At 38.8% G+C, this 18,222-nt stretch overlaps 1 protein-coding gene across 1 annotated transcript in view; it reads right to left on the bottom strand.

The window, feature by feature from the left end:
* Positions 1-10,524, bottom strand: part of LOC121283970 (ephrin-B2-like) — a 59,624-nt gene extending 49,100 nt beyond the window's left edge. Inside the window, exon 1 of the mRNA XM_041198819.1 lies at positions 9,878-10,524. Coding sequence (XP_041054753.1) covers positions 9,878-9,999 — 122 coding nt within the window. The 5' untranslated portion in view covers positions 10,000-10,524. The remainder of the gene's footprint in view (positions 1-9,877) is intronic.
* Positions 10,525-18,222: the final 7,698 nt, after the last annotated feature.

Below are 18,222 nucleotides of genomic sequence, written 5' to 3'. Positions count from 1 at the left end.
TTTTCAAATTACAATGATAGATGTGTCAGTTTGGACATGAACAAAATCTATATGTTGCCTTGGCAACCCCTGGTTCCCGCTTATATTTTGTGTATAAAATGGGTGCATTTGCTGTATTATTTATCAGAAAGGAATGGACTGGTAGTTTGCTTTAGAAACGATCAGATTACTACTGCTGATGTCTTTGTGACTGTTTATTTCAATTGTACTAGATCCGGCTCTTTCTATTCTGTCCTTTGATTTACATTACTGCTCCAATCTGCAGTGTAATGCTTTCATTGTCAATTACTTGAGGGTTGATTTCCTTTTAAATAGAAGATGATTGTGTATTGGCTTTCTCCTAATTTTCGATTCCACATTTGAAAAAAAGTCTCTGAAGAAAACACATAGATACATCAGCAAACAAACACTAATATGTCAAAATAGTCAAATCTATATCTGAAGCTATGCATATCAATATAGAGAAATTGGGCGAGTGGATGAAAGATCATCAACTTGGAACACTAACTTTGTTCCTCTCCCCACAGATGCTGCGTGGCTTGCTGAGTATTTTCAACCTTTTCTGCTTTTATTTCAAATTTCCAACATCCATAGTATTTTGCTTTTGTATTAGGAGAACAGGATGCAGTATTCCTTTTGGTAAATGTATAAAAAAATTCTCAACTCCAGTTAAATTACAGTAAAATGTACTGCAATGAATTGTCTTATCGTAGCTTGGGTCTATAAGCATATTGGGGGAGAAAATACATCCATAGTGAGATTATTACTGTTTAACTCTCAGCAGTTAGGGAAATCTGTTTGTCAACTCTTCACTTTGCAGGTTTTCCACATAAATATCTAGCTTTGAGATGTAAAATTTCAACAGAAAGTGTGTGATATAAACATACATCACAACAGTCCAATTTATGAGGAAAAGCCCGAACTTTATTGTCATTACTCAAGAGTTTCTCTAACATTTTCTACTTATCCACAAAATTATCCAACATGAAAAGACTGTTTTTGTCTGGCCTAACTTCTGCCTTGAAGCCACAGAAGTTGCATTTACTTTTGTTACTTTCCTTATTTGTAAACGAAATAAATTATATGATGTACACCCACATAAATATCATGTCTGCGTTCCTTTATTACATAATTTTAATCAATAGTTTGGTACATAAATTATATTTAAACCCCTCAAGATAAAAGCAGACAAACAGGTTTTCTTTCTGATGATAGATCAACTGTCAAACTTTGCAAATGGACATATTTTTACCCCTTAATATATAGAGATCTGACTTACAGCACAATAAGCAATCTGGTGCACTTTCCCACGATTGATCTGGAGGTAGGTAGGATTGAGAAATAGGTTTGCATATTTGCCAAAATTAAAATTCCTCAGGGGTTAAGCATGAAGGTGGGGGTGTAAAGTTTGGAGACAAGCTTCTCTTGATTTTTTTTTTGCTTTAAGGCAGCTGAACCTTCTGCATTCCCATGCAATTTTATAGGCAAGAACATGGGGCAAATACGATAACAATGAGACTGCTGTTAGCAAGTACAGATTTGTTTTGTCATACTCCTTTAATTGGTATTTACGACTTCTTTTCACATTTCCTGCTGATTTCCATGCACAGCACTTTGTAGCAATTTATTTTTATCAAATTATTGGTTTCTTCATCAGGGTGCAGCAGCTTAAAATTCTCTTGACAATAACACATCGGACTGGTTGTAATAAGTACAGCAGCACTTTTAAAAAGCAAGTACATATCTGTGCAGAATTGGAGATGTGTCAATCAATTTGTGAGCAGTAAAGGCATCAAGACACTTATGTACTGTTTTATGTCTAATCACACACCCATCTTATCACTTGCTATTGTAACAGCAGATGGAGAGTCAAAAATGAACCATCATTTTGCATGAGCCATATCCTGGTTAATGGTGGTTCCTGCTGGAATTAAAGCAATTAAAAGAAAATAAGGATCTTCCAAGGGTTCAATTAATCCATTGAGTATATACCATTTATTTAACAGAATGTTGCAGAAGTACACACATAAGGCATTTGTACTTATTGTATCATATGAGAGCTAGTTCCTCCTGTTTTAGTATTTAGGAAAAGAAAAAGATGAGCCCTGAAATAAATGCAAGTTCTGCGGCCTACTCAAAATGCTTACCTACAAATGAAGAAATATTTAATACATTCGGATCAGTTTGTATCACTCAATGATCAGTTTGGAAGGACTCATCAGTCCTATTTAATGTAAAACTGTTCTGACACAAGAATAATCCCTGGAGCTAAGTAACAGAGGTTTCCCCAATGAGCCTACAAATTCTCTAAGACATTGCTATATGAATGTGTAGCATATTCATATCAAAGTCCTATTTTACAACATTAACCTGCTTATTTTATGCAATGTAATGTCTCCCTTAATGTTGTACAGAGATTAATTTGTTACAAGCCCATGTTAAGTGCTTGTATGATAATTTTATCCAAGATCATTCCCAGGCTCATATAATTTATGTTTTCAGTTGTCACAATGCGTGAGGTAGTTTCTGTACTTGAAATCTGGTTACGTCAATGTGATGATGTCCTTGAACTTTATTAACTGAACTTAGATATGTTGCTTTATTGAGAGAAAAGATTGGTTGCAGAAATCATTGGAATTTGGGAATTGGAACTTATATTTAATTAAGATTACAAAGGGAGGATCTTTCCCAAGTAGCAAGAAACAAGTATGCAATTGATTTTCAAATAATGTTTAGCTCTAAAGATTCTAACCCACCTGTATTTTTTAAACAGTTTAAAAAAAATCTGGAAAACTTCATAATATTTACAAAAGTGAGTTTACATATCTCAACCTACAGAAAAGAGGCTGCCTATTAATCAGTATGGATGAGATGTGACCGTTAAAATTGGTGACATACTGAAGTAACCTTTTCTCAAGTGGAATTCTGTACAATCTGATTTTTGCTCCTCATACTTTTTCAACAGAGCCAGGGAACATCTGTGGGACCCTGGCTCTTTATCACCCCTAACTCAGGAACACAAACTATCGCACTCCCAATGCTATCCCAAGTCAAATCACTTAATTTTTATATCATACTGTGTGTTGCATTTACCTACATAATCAGTCACCAAAGATGCCTGACAATGCAATAATATTAACACTCTACCGCATAGTAGGAAAACTGTCTTCCTGTATTAATAGTAAACACAGTTGCCAGGAATGAATTATTTGGTCTATTTAAGGTAGTTGGCCATGAACTGAGAATATGTTCATTGAACTAAAATCAAATCTCAGTAATTCATTCTGCCATCAAATAGCCACATCAGTGCACAGCACACTCTTGTTTAAATTATGCCTGTGAATTTCGAAGGCCTCAATAATGCAGATGCTGATAGGTTTTCAAAATGCAAATGGAATAACTTGTCATCTGAGCTGTCCTTTCTCTGAAAAGTGACATGCTTTTTAATGAAGTTAAATCCATTGCCTGGTCATTTTGGGTATGTGAGCATAAAGCACAGTCTCTCTGCTCAGTACCAGTGTCGGCATTTACATTTCTCATGCTCTGTGTGCCATGAACTGCTACAGCCTGCTCACTGTCCCCAACCTCCATGGAGACTAATGGCTGGGATATTATGTCTAAAATAATGACTAGTCTTTTTTCTTTGTGGTTAGGATTATTATGATGTAAACCTGGATCCTGCCCAGAATCTGCTTTTATCGAGAAATATCAAGGGTGTTGCCTCTACCTTTGATGATTTGAACTAAACAGACAGGCTGAGGTAAATTGTGATGTGCACAGGCAATTGGTAGAAATTATATTTTACTCTCGTCTCTTTGAATTTCCTTCAGACAGAAAACACAATTGTGGCACTGAGATTCACAGAGCAAACAACAACCTTGCCCAACAAACTGCACAGCATCCTCTAAGTACACTATTCATAACAGGAATTAGGAAAATAACGTATTTTACTTAGGCAATCAAGGCACATTCGAAAGCAATCCCAGTAATGTCTGTACAGCCCCTCTCAAAAGTCTCCCCTTAAAAGCACGATATAATTCCTAAAGATGCTAATGATTTAACATTTTATTTTTATTTTCTGAAATCATGAAATTATAGTTCGCCATGTCCTAATATTTGGTCAGAATGGATTGGTTTTGTCAGAGTTTTCTTTATTAATCTACCACCTGGTGGCCTGTAAAACTTCAATAGAAATATATTTTTGTCAGGAAAAACTTCCATCAAAAGGGAAGTATGAAAGAATGATTTGTGATAATAGCAGCAGCATCCTTCTTAGTCAATCCCCCATCACAGGAAATATATTAGTACCACAGAAAAGGTACAGCAAGGAATAATATCAGGAATGAGAGGTTATCAATATAAAAAATTGGGGCTTTTTGCCATAGAGAAGATTAAAAGAACGATCTAATAGAGGCTTTCAGAATTACAAAGGGTTTTAGAAAGAGGCGAGTAATGGAAGATTCATTCCACTAATTGCCCGATGGATAACCAGGAAGAAGAAACTCAAGAATATCACTGAAGAAACAAGAAGGGTAAGCAACAAATATTTTTTTAAGATTATTGTATGAATAAGGAATGCTTTAGCATGAGTAATTATTGAAATACATTTTCCAATGTTATTTATAAGGGAAATGGACAAGAACTTGACAACTAAAAGGATATGAGGAAAAGACAAGAGAAATTAGATTAAAATAGATGGTTCCAGTTGAACTCTAGCACAGGCACAATGGGTCGAGTCACCTCCATGTGCACTGCAATTTGCCTGGTTCTATAATCAATACAATAATATGGTCCGTTTCAGTATATTATGAACATAGGTGAATACAATAACTATAGCTGGCCTATTGATCAAATCACCTGCTATTAAGCAGCAATGAAAAGGTGAATGAAAAATTTAGATCTTCCTATGTTTCTATTTAAGCAGCAAAACCTCACCAAATAATTCTTATGTATACGTATTTGAAAATTAACTTTTTTACACATTTGTGTATCTGGAAAATGTTAATTGTCAAACAATTGCAACTTTTAAGGAGTTTCTGCCCATTTTCTGAGGTTATAAAGCAACAGCAAGTTGTGAAAATGAGCAAACAGAAACTGGAGGGCAGTAAATGTGCACAAGGCTTCTGTGGAAGTACACCCCGTGACGCAAACCACCAACACTGGAAAGTTCTCTCTATTCTAACTGGTATTGACCACCAGTACTCATGAATATGCAGAAAACTGCACCCTTGCTACTGTGATAAGGCAATTAAGTTAATGATGAGATGGGACTAAAGCAAAGTAATATAATGTTGGGACATAGTGATAAATAATTATCGTAAACCCTTGAGTAAAATTAAAACCAATTTCACAACAGTTTTTTTGGAAGGGGAGAAGTTTGCTAAAATTAAATTTATGTACATTATCTTATTATTTGTGGAATAAGTCACCTGATTATGTCATTGATTGAATTATCTTTCCATCTGAGTTCCAAGAGAGTTACAAAGGTAACATTTGAGTGTAGGGAAAAGGGATCATATAAGTTACATGCATTACTGAATTTAACTATAATTGATCCATGCTTCCTGTAAATACAGCAGAATCATTTGAGTGACATTACATCAAGCTAGCAAAAATGCTCTGTTCTCTCCTCACTTGTAAGCAAACAAGCAATGAATCTATACTTGTGCAAATGCTCCTTCTGAACCACTATATTTATGAACAGGATGCTCATTAATCTCAACATACTACATGGACACTTTCTTGTGAGATTTTATTGCATTAAACCAATGAGCTGTAGAAAATGATCAGTTCCCTGCAATGCATGAAGATACTTTCTGATGCACTGCAAAGCAGACTGCACAGATCTGACAAGCCTGCCCTTGTCAGGCAGTTTAAGGGCCACCTTGAAGCAGGCCCTTGTAAACAGATGCACAACATAGTGAAAATACAATTACTTCAAAGCAAAGTTTGAGTCTCCTTAGATTTGCCAACTCTGGTTGAATATAATGCTGCAGGTTTCAGTACATCACTTTTTACCTCCAACTGTCCCATTTAGTCAAACAGCCTTTGCTGCCACCTACAATATTTATTAAGTAACAAACAAAAGCACAGAAAGGAAAAAAAAACCCTTTTTAATGATACTATGATTTTTTTTTTCTCCTGGGTTGCTCACAGTGGTGTCCATGGAGATTAGTCATTAAATCCTGGCGATTCAACAGAAATCCTAAAGGGGTGGCAACTCTGTTGCCTGTATATATTAAGGTAGCTGGTTCATAATGATTATGCAATAGATTAATCAAAGTCTTACACCCAAATACAAGAATATTGGTGACGTATCATCAGGTGCAATAGTTCAATTATTCTGATGGGAACACTCGATTCAAATTGCAAAATTGTCTCAGGATGCTTCGCACAATCTGGCAACGATTAATGAATAGATTGTTTAGTCCCCTATCACCCACCCCTCCCCAAACCACCACCCGCACCCAGCTCCAGTCTAACTTGTGGGAAATGTGATTTCTAGAAACTGAGAAAAGATCAATAACCCATAAGTTTAAAAATGGCTACAGACAGTTACAGGCTGAGATTTTGGTGGAAGTGTTGGCTCTTTAAACATCTGAAGAGTGACCTCTGTAGGACTGTAATATTTGGAAAGATCTGCATCTCTCCCCCGGAATGAACTAAAATGCGGCACCTCAGAAACAAACCTCTATCGTCTGACTGAAATTTCCTTTCATTTTTCATTAGGAGTCTTTCAATTAAAAAGAAACTAATACCAGAGTTTCTAATTTGGTAATATTCTGATTTTTTTGGTTAAAATGTTAAAACTAAATGACAGTTTATCTTGACTTAACTTGACGTTTAGCATGTGTGTTTTGTTTTATATATCGACAGGGACAGCGCCAGCGCCAGCGATACATTAGTATCATTGTAAGACCAAGTTGAAGGATATATTAAACATTATAACTTGCTTAAATGGTCGTGTTCAGACACGTTAAGGGCCAAGGACCAAATTAAAATTTTAACCGCAAAACATCAATGCTTTGAATTTCGCGAACGCAATGCAAGACTTGATCACTCGTCATTCACAAAATTCTTGGGTTAAAGGAACTTTCAAGAAGAGGGAATTGGAAAATTTTCTCAGGTTTACCGCAAACGCCATTTGATCTGTTAGGTTTGCACGACTCGCTTATTGTAATGACGATTATCATTTTAAGATCTAAACTGTTCCAAGAACACGCTGTAACAAAATATTTCATTTCGCACAGGATGCCCCGGAGCCGAACAACTGGGTACTTGTGCAATGCTCCGCTGATTCAAGCATTTTCTGCAGCAGAAGTTAATTTGTCTCTATTTGGTGATAATGTATCTGGCCGATGTTTCTTTAACTATCCAGTGCAGTTATTACCTGTTGCTGCTGTCTCTTAGTGAGCAGCGGAGAATGTGACGGTGCTCGCTTCGAGGCAACTGGAGAAGGATTCATTAAAATCTCCCCGCAACTTTCTTCCTTCTAGTGGCCGCTGGCGGGGTTTACTTGAACAACCCCACTCGGAGTTGTTGAAGTAAGAGTCCAGTACATGGCCGTGGAAGTAGCTGAAGGTGTCAAGAGAACGGTTAGGAAGATTGAGAAATGTTTTTCTTCATTCTGAAATCGACTCTCCACTGGCGAAAGCGCGGACAATTTTAGTTAGCCCGTTAGCAATATGTTCTTAAAATTTAACATTGACCGTTTTCTCCCACCTAAATCGAGCAAAAAAAGTTCGCACCTGCCAACCCCACTCCTAAATTACGGTGAGATCACTTTCTGTAAAGTGTGGGGCCAGGGAGCAGAATCGCCCTTGGCATTTTCATTAGCTTTTTGTTTGGAACATATGGCGCGTTAAAAGCAAGTTTCACGACTTCTTTTTCTCTGCTTTCCCAGCGCGCAAGAAGAAAATCGACGCAACTTTTTTATTGAACGAAAGTGTCACTTGGCTGAAGATAAATGGCGAGGCTGTAATGTGATTTCTCAATCAATTTTACAGTTTTTTATTCTGCGCCGAAATCTAATCCAAACCTGGTTAGGTTCGATAAAACTCCATCGATCCCTGATTTGGAGGAACAAGCAGCTTTATCCCGCAGCACCTCCTCCCGCATTAACTCGCAGTTTTATGTGCTTGTTACATTCTTTAAAAAAAAACCACATACAATAACCTCTTGACAAAGAGTTCGGAAGCAAAAAAGTTATATTTCGGACTTCCAAAGGCAATTTGGACATCCCGCCATTTGAATATTTTGCCCATTTTATAGGGATCTGTTACTAACTGCAAAACAAGTTGCAAATGCTTTAAAAATCGGGCTGTTAAAATAGACGATCAAAAATAGTTCAGGCACGTAAAACAAGCGGAATTATTGATAATACGACCGAAATCACCTCGGAAAATTCCCTGTTAACTTCCAATGCTGAAGGGGTAAAGCTGACGGTAACAAATTGCTTAAGAGGCGAGATGCCAAGGGTCTGAGTCTTGTTTGAAAAAGGGGCCAAAACTGGGCATATTTAGATTTGTCATCAAGTTTTCTTATCTTGACCTGATTTTGGTAGCTGGGACACTCCATTTACTTTAACACTTTAAACAAACATTTGCTCAATGAGTTCCAACCGAAAGGTTTAACACAGCTCTGATAAGAAGCTGATTCATAGACAAAACACTTCACGGGCCAACACGGTTTTAACTGTTTGCTTTTCCTATATACGTTAAAAAGATAGACTGCGAACAAAAAAAACTGAGGGGGTCATTCAGTGTGAGGGGGTAAGTGGTGTGGCCTGACAGCGGTACAGGTCTGGGAATTTATAGTTCTGCTTTACATTTTTGGCTTTTTTTTCCTTCTTTTTACCACTTGCACCAGTTGCATTCGGAGCAATTTCAGTTTCTTTAATTTTCGAAGCAGGACAAAGGAGGTGTTTGGGCGGGTAGGAGGGAGGGGGTGGTTGGTTACTTTATTTTGACTTCAAATTCAGTGTCTTCATTTCATAGCGCGTGTGCCTCCATGCAGGAATGAGAGGGGATATCCGCCCCCCCCCCCGCCGCGTGCCATTTTCTATACCAACTTTAACTTGGGCATTGGGATAATTCAGGAAATAAAGCTTAGGTTTCCTGCAGAGAATCGCCTTGCAGTAAATTAAACTTCGGCAAAGCCTCTAATGCAAGTTTATTGTTGACTGCAGAGTCTTATCCAGCACATTGACAGGTAGAATCGCTTTACCACCAACCCCCGCCCCCCACCCCGAACATTAGCACAATCTTCTCCTAACGCCACAAGCCACCTTCTCTATCTGACTACAGCTTATATCGCGCCGGGGCTAAAGATGCGCGTCTATTGAGGATTCCCCCAACCCCGTAAAACAAGCTCTACGTGGTTCCTATTGCGACCCGCGCCTCTCCTGCTCCGACCTCGCCACTTCCCTATTACTGTTCTCCCAGTCGAGGTCACCAGAGAGATTGAGACACCAGGTTGTGTTAATTTCCCACCGCTCGTGAAAACCCTCTGCCTTCACAATTAAAAAAAAATCCCCTTTAATATACCGAAACCCAGTCAGATTTAAACAACCTGCGTCTCACATTGAGACCGGCAGTCCACAATTCACAACTGAGTCCCCGCTGATCGCGGGCCGGCTTCGATTTCAACAACCAACCGCCCTCCCCACAGCTATCGCAGGACCACCATAAAGACAATGTATTGCACGAGTGTGTCAATGATCACACCTTTGTGCTTACAGTAACACTGGGATTGGGTGCTGCGTTTAACAGTTAATTCCACCTTGTACTGTATTGCCTGTGTATCTATAATCGCAAGAAATAAAATACCAAAGCTGCAAGTGTTGAGCCTGACCAAGCTCATCAGTTGTGTCACTTACTTGGGGTTTGAGGAATTCCAATATATAGGTGCCAAAATTTCACAGTTTGATATAGCCACCCTGCATAAAACGAACAAAACTCCCAAATAGTATTTCCAAAGCGAGTTCCTTATCGCCATCATCACCGATCACTTTGTCCAATATAGGTCGAAATATATATTTTCGGCTATCCTCGTCCTGGGTGGGTCCCCCCTCAAATGTCTGAGCGGTATCCTTTTACCAAAAGCACACTTCTGATCCGAGACTGCTCCGCCGAAACTTGAAATGGACTCTCCGCTTCCAGTTGCTGCTGATCCAGTAGAGTTGTCTGCAAGCGGGGCACTCGGTCTCACACTCGGCCGATCGCCTTCCTCATTCCCGCCCCCGTGTTACTTTAAATTGCTGCAACTCTTGTTTTTTGAACCTAGACACTTGCTTGCAATGCAGCGGCAGAATGAGGCAAAAAAAATCTCAGTGGCAAATCTTTCTCTCCTCGCTAATTAATCTTTGTTGTTCGCGAAATATGTCCAAGTCTGTCCGGTGGGTTGTTAACAGAAGTGTGGAGCAATGCGTATGCAAGCGCGCTCTGTCTGTGTGTTGTATGTGTGTGGATATTTCTGTCTCGCTCAGCGTTCCACTTGGCCACTTTCACGAACCAGGACGTGATGAGCCAGCTCCTTGCAAGAAGGTTATATACCACCCAACAACCGACTGGGAGAGCGCCCACACACCCGCCCATTGGCTGAGCCAGCCACCTGCAGCCGCCGCTCTTCCTGACTGTCAGGCAAAATCACGCTCCTATTGGCCCCTGAAGCCGCCAATCAACGCCTTCCCTTCTCCATTGTTATTGTTCCATCGGATGAAGGCTGATCTGAGTTAGCAGCCAACCTAACAGCACAGGTAACCATATAAAACAGATCAAGTACACATTGCTGCAGCGTTTCTACATAAATCCTCACACTACTTCATTTGCACTTGTTAATTGGAAAGATTGCGGTTTAGCACAAATCTTGTTATCATTTAATTAAGGTGTTGATGGGGAGATGGAGGGGGTGGCGTGGTTAGGGGAAAAGGGGGAGGGGGGTTGGTGAGGGGTTGCCGATGTATTGCCATCCGAAGCACTCTCACTTCAATAAACTGATAAAGTTCCACTTTGCCACAAAGTTCAACGTGTTTCCCTGACAAATGTCCTCTGACTGGCCAATTCTGTGGCAGTGCATTGGGGGTGGGGAACAGAGGACAACGGCTAGAGAGACATATTTACACAGAACTAATTGGGGGGGGGAGAGAAAATCTTCAAAAACATTCACTCTGGAGATAAATTATTGGGTGCCTAACCCCAAGAGTAAACAATTATGTAACAACCATTGATTTGCTTCAAGTCCATGCATTTGTGTTCTGTTTAAAGAATTACACGGCTGGTTAAAGGCACTGATATATTTCGTTCTGGGTTGGGTATTAAATGCAATGATGTAAAGGTATGATATGCAAGGCGCCAACCAGGATCCGACTGACTTTGGTCTTTTTCATGGATCGACAGCGCCCACTAGAGATTAAATGTGCAATTTTCTCGAGGACACCCAGCGATGTATTGCCATCCAACTTCTGAGGCATTCTCGCGGCGAACTGTCACGGTAAATTTCTCTTTTCGTGGTCATACCTATCATTAAAATATTATAAAGGTTGTCTTGACCGGCACAATTAGCTTATTTGGGTATGTTAAAGTCATTTGGACAATTTAATATTACAACCTCTGAAATTCGTGGAATCTAATCGTCATGGGGAAAAACTGAAATTCAGACTTTGAAGTTATTTCTGCATACAATATTGAAATTATTCCATTAAGAGATCGGCGTCTTGAATACATTGCGTTCAAAACTATATTTTCTTAAGGGGCAATGTGGCTTTTGAATTGAGCTTTGATTGGTCAAAAGGTTTATTAAAAATGGGACATTAAAATGGAACAGCAGATTTATTTTTTTTAAAAGTTGGTGTTGTGGCCAGTAAATCTGTTTCTGCCATAAACCCCTTATCCAGTCCCTTTAATGCAGTAGTAATTCTCCCAACTCTATATTAATAGGACAATTTGAGTAAAGTGAAAAGGAGAAATGTGCAATCAGAGAGGAAAAAAATGTGCGTGCAATTAATGGAAAAATATAGCGTAATGGATAAACGCAAGCGTACAATTAATGGAAAAGCGTTTACAATTGTTGGAAAATGCAAGAGTAGACATGTTTTGCAAAGGTTCCAAATAATATATATTCCACAAGGATATTCTGTATCTAAATCGCAGACAAGGACTAAAAAGGTGCGAAGAGTGTGTTCGTTTTATTAATCAAACAAATTTTCAAGACGCCAGACATTAGCTAATTTACAGCCACGAGATCTCGAGTGTCCGGAATCCTGGGCAATTAATCCAATTTATTTTAAACGGGTTTAATCTCGATTGTGACAGTAAATGAACTTCGTAATGAGAAAATAAAGCAATAAGAATGGAGTGCCCAACTTGATCAGGGTGTTATTCTGAACATTGTGTAGGTGATTGAATCATCTCACAGGCCGACAAATTCTCAGTAAAGCCACGAAATTTGAATTTTACTGCAAATCCCGTGAAAAAAAATGAACAGTAAGTTAGAGTTCTATTAGAATACGTTCTAAACGGTATAATGCCAGTTAATAAGTTTAAACAATGAAGTGAATGTAAGGCATTTTTAAAAATCCACCCTGTGCACTAATTTATCTAAATTAACCCTCAGCAGATTGGATCGACGGATGTGATAATATTGTAAGTTTTCTCATGTTTAAGGAGATAATATTGAACAATGGAATTTGTCTGACTCAACAAAGGTGATTTTCTATTAACGTGCTTTGTTCTTCCACCAGTCCTCTTCTATCTAGAGTATTCCTTTAACCCAGTTTTCATGTTACTTTTAGCATTTTTAATCGGGAGAGGCCAATTTAAACACAACGATGTTACGTTGTATTCTGTTATCAAACGAGGGGATGATAAATAAAAGGTTGGATAGATGGATGGCTGCAAGTACAAGTTCACATTTTGCTTCAAAGTATTAAGTTGATAACCCAGTTATGGTTAAATCAAAGTTGCGACAGCATTGACTTTTATATCCGAGCGTTTGTTTATCCCGCCCACCGACCTGAGAAGAAACGAGTTAAACAGAAATCGTCACGCGTGTCTCCCAACAACAGCAAAGGATTAGGAACGATCGTAAACCCTTTCAACATCACCCCTAACCACTACAGCTGTCGACACGTTTACTGCAGGATTTTAATGCGGTAATTTCCACGGTGATCATGAGGGTCGATGAAACAGTTCTGCCGGTCATTAATAACATGGACCGCAGGAGGGGAAATGCGCTTTGAGAAGCGTTTAGATTCTCCAGTTAACGCGAGTGCAATAAATACATCTCGAAGTAAAAACCGGCGTGTTACACTGGAAGTCTTTAACTAGCATTCCCGTTAGTTTAAATGAATTAAATTTCAAGAGCAGTCAAAAGCTTTTTGCAAAAAAAAACTTCTGACTTGTCGGCTATTTCTCCTGCGTGTGTGACGCGCCGGCTGTAGCCTACAACCGGGTTCAAAACTCAGTGAGAACCGTGTTACCCTTGCGCCTTATTGAAAAGATGGAAAAGGACACATAGAGGGAAAGTTAGTTCACACAAGTTGTTGATTTTTTTATTACCGGTTTTGTTACATTTTCAAAACACAACAAAAAGAAACGCACAAATTGAGAAAAGCTAAATTTATTTTCTAATACAGATCACCAGAAGTGTGCATGTTTTCCGGCTACCGTTCAAGTTTTAGTCTCAAGCGTACCGGAAATAGTTGATTTGCTAAGTGTCTGATCTTTCCCTTTTGCTGTGACCCATCGGCAGCAATGTGAAACCGAAGAAATACGAAATTTGACCACTACGCCCGATCTATAAAGTAACTCCTGGGCGAGACCCCGGAACAGTATCGGTTACATATCGCACAACATCCAAAAACCTATTTCAAAGCAAATTCACAAATCCATTAAATGGCAATTCGCCATTTTCCCATAATGTCCCTCAATACATTTGTTATGCGAGGTGGCGTATGATAAATTCATATTTAAAACCATCAGAATAACACCGGCCCTTCCAAAACCGTTTGACGGCGTATTATTGGTGAGATGTTGCATTTTAATGTATATAATATTGCCATGAATTAACCCACGTCAGTAAAGTTAAAATGTTAAAAATTAAAAACTAAAATACACTGAATGGGTGGGTTCGCTTTCTAAACATTTAAACCACTCATTTTACAAGAAAACCCTTAATACAATTCAAGTTATCCAAAGTCATACAGTTGGTTTTAAAATGAGTCTTTTTAAAACTTATTGTGGTAATATGCTGTATCCAATTCAATTATTTATTTAGTTGGTCAATATGATCAGTATGCTTAGTTTTCTTAAAATCTCTCACCGATTAAAAATCAAAGCAAATATTTAAAGAAAGGTTTTAGGTACTGGTGATGTTACATTTTGATATGTTTTGATCACAAGCCTTAATTTTTCCACGTAATTGCTCGTAGTATTAGCGTACAATTCAAACCAAAGACTTTTAGTTTTATTTCCTTGGGTTATGACATGTTCAAGATGTTAGCTGTGTATGTTATTAATCCTAACTATATTTTGATAAAAAGACACAACGCATGTGGCGGTGGGATTGTGAAGGCGCGATGCTGAAATGCAACACAAGCCTGCATTTCTTAAAATGAAGTTGCTATAGCTGGCTCAGGGATCAAAAGGAGGCACGCGCGAAACGAGTCTGTCCACACTGAAACAAAGTCTTCAGCTACAATGAAAGATAATTTTTGACAATCTACAATCTTTATTAATAACACAAATCCGTAGGCTGCTCAGATGGAAACTTTTTTAACAAGTCTGTTTTATTGATGCAGTATGAAAGAAAATAAAACGTGCCCTTTTTGCTAGGCTTTCATGTGCCTGATTTACTTAAAATGTATCACTGGATTACTTCAGATCGATTATAACTGGACAGATGGTAAAATAAATTCATAGCACCATATAGCACAGAAGGGGGCCATTCGGCCCAACGTGCCAGTGCTGGCACTCTGAAAGAGTTAGTCCCACACCCTGTATTTTTTTCACTTTTCAGATATAGATCCAATTATTAAAAACATGCATATTTTTGAAACCCGTTTAACAAGATTCGCACCTGTCTCCTAAACTGTAGTTGCAATATTTCCTTAGTGATATTACTTAATCGTGATCACACACCAGCACAAAATAAACCACTGCAATCTTTGAGGGCAAGCATTTGCCTTAATGATAAACGCGTGTGTATAGGAGATAGAGAAAGAGAAAAGAGAGAAAGGGAGAAAATATGATCTAATTCGGAGAGTGGCTGAGTAAGTTTGGTTAGGGCAGGTGAGGCAAGTTTTGGAAAGCTGCATAGGTAGATTTCCTGTTCGGTGAACCCGGTTACATGACAATCTGCAGAAGCCGACTTATTAAAAGCTAACCCGGAAATGCTGACGGTCAGTTTGCACTCCAAGTTTGCATTTCTTTAAAAAAAAATCGCTTCCGTGCAATTTTATGAAAGGTTCATATATTTCATACACTTGATAGCAATTGTTACCTTATTATAATAATTTTGGAGGGCCGCTAATCTAGTTCCGTGGAAATCATCAAAGCGAATGGGCGGTGATCCGACGGGAGAGCAGACGGCAGACGGTCCTTACCCCAAACAGAAAGAACCACTATTTCAAAGCATTAATGTCTTGGATACTTTCTAAACTCGAAATCTATTACAGTCCATTAACCTCGTTTTGAACATTGTCATTATCTCATCTTACACCCGCCTTGTTATTTCAGACACCTATTGTTTTTTGGACTAAAATGTAAACACGATCCCTTTTCCTAAAGCACGGAGGCCACTTGTTGGCTCAGCTTGAATCAGCTCACCTGAAATTTTAATAACTTCTGCTCTGCAGCTTCGAAAATGGAGATATATAGGCCACAGCCATGAACAGGTATGCTGGAATGAGAAGCTTCAGCTTTGTTACATGAAGACTACGTTTCTGAGTGCCAGAAACAATATAATAACGTTCTGATGGCATCATAAACTGTTAAGAACGAAATAAAAGCTGTTTATAACTTTTGGCTGCAATTGCTCCCACATATTCATCTTAATTGGTAGAATGGCTTTATTTTGCATTGGATGTAGCCGTCCTGGCAAACATCATCAGTGTCATTACCTACTGTGCAGTTAATTCGGGATGATGTCCGAGCTGAAGCTTTAATGATCGAATGTTTATCAAATGATGAATGATTGACATTAGGCTACCAGGCCGTATGAGAGGCAATATATATTATAGCAAATGTTAAATACCTCATCAAATGCAACATAATGCAAGCTAGAGTTCAGTGAGTTTATACAACCAGAAGTAATTTCTGGATGCATACGTCTTTATCCTTTTTCTTTATAACAGTCTAGAATATTATGGGACCCTTATATCGGTTTAACATCCATTGGTTTGTTGGTAGTGGTGATTATGGCAGAAAACAATTCCTACCATGTTACTAATGTACAAAGAAAGCCACATTGAAAACTTAATGCTTGTGATATAATCACTGCACATTTTGTTCCAGAAAGTAATAATGCCAATGAGGTCATTTGTTTTATCAAGCTTCCTACATCGAGACAAATTATCTTTATGGTTGGTTAAGACTTCTGAATTCCAGCCTAAAATAACATGTTTCATGTGGTGACTTCAACCGTGTGAGCAGGCCAACTATTTAACAAGTTTCCCTGTCCTTTCCTAGTGCCACAGACTCATGTGACACAGTCAACCTGGCTAAAACATTTCCTATTCATTCTCCTCACTGTCAGTTGGTGACAATTCTTGGTTGGTCATTACTAGAGTTTCCAACTGAATGGCAGAATAGGCGTAGCAGGCAAAACAACAAATGACTAATAGGAGACCTTCAAAGAGTCGTTAGTTCTGTTTCAGACTAAAAACATTCCACTTTCCTGCCTGCCCTCACAGCCTTTGACTCGTATGAACATATGATTTTAGGGAAGGAGTAGGCCATTCAGCCCCTCGAGCCTCCTCTGCCATTTGATAAGATCATGGCTGATCTGATTGTGGCCTCACCGCTACTTTCCTGTATACCCCTATAATCTTTGACTCCCTTGCCAAACAAGAATCTATCTAATTCAGCTTTAAAAATATTCAAAGACCCAGCTTTCACTGCTCTCTGGGGAAGAGATTTCCACAGACTAATGACCCTTTGAGAGAAAGTAGTTCTCCTCATTTCCATCTTAAATGAGAGAGCCCTTATTTTTGAAACTGTATCCCCTAATTCTAATCTCTCCCGTAAGGGAAAACATGTTCTCAGTATTTACCCTGTCAAGTCCCTTCAGGATCTTATATGCTTCAATAATATCACCTCTGATTCTTCTAAACTCCAATGGATACAGGCTCAACCTGTCCAACCTTTCCTTACAAGGTAGTCTCTTCATCCCAGGAATCAGTCAAATGAACCTTCTCTGAACTACTACTAATGTATGGTGACCAAAACTCCAGATCTGGTTTCATCTGTAGCAAAACATCCCCGCTTTGATATTCCATTCCTTTTGCAATAAACAGCAACATTCCATTTGCCTTCCTAATCACTTACTGTACCTGCTTACTATTTGTGATTCATGCACCAAGAATTTTTTTTATTTGTTATTGGGATGTGGGCTTCGCTAGCAAGACCAGCATTTATTGCCCGTCCCTAATGGCCCTTCATTGAGGGCTAAGAGTCAACAACATTGTGGGTCTGGAGTCACATGTAGGCCAGACCAGATGAGGATTGCAGATTTCCTTCCCTAAATCACATTAATGAACCAGATGGGTTTTTACAACAATCAATGATAGTTTCATTGTTACCATTACTGAGACTAGCTTTACATTCCAGATTTATTAATTGAATTTACATTCCACCAGCTGCCATGGTGGGATTTGAACCAATGTTCCCAGAGCATTAGCCTAGGTCTACTGGATTACAAGTCCCATGACATTACCAGGACACCACCATCTCCCCCTAAGATCCCTCTGTGCTGCAGAGCTCTGCAAACTCTCTCCATTTAAATAATATGCTGTTTTCCTATTCTCCCTGCCAAAGTGGACAAGTTCAGGTTAGCAGTACTGTAACCTGCTCACCTACACTCAGTTTGGGTTCTGCCAGGGCCACTCAGCTCCTGATCTCATTACAGCCTTGGTCCAAACATGGACAAAAGAGCTGAACTCCAGACATGAGATGAGAGCACCTGCCTTTGGCATCAAGGTAGCATTTGACAGAGTATGGTATCAAG

The sequence above is a fragment of the Carcharodon carcharias genome, chromosome 11 (genome assembly GCF_017639515.1).
Source record: "Carcharodon carcharias isolate sCarCar2 chromosome 11, sCarCar2.pri, whole genome shotgun sequence".
Classification (NCBI taxonomy): domain Eukaryota; kingdom Metazoa; phylum Chordata; class Chondrichthyes; order Lamniformes; family Lamnidae; genus Carcharodon; species Carcharodon carcharias.
This window is presented reverse-complemented; position numbering and strand designations above follow the sequence as displayed.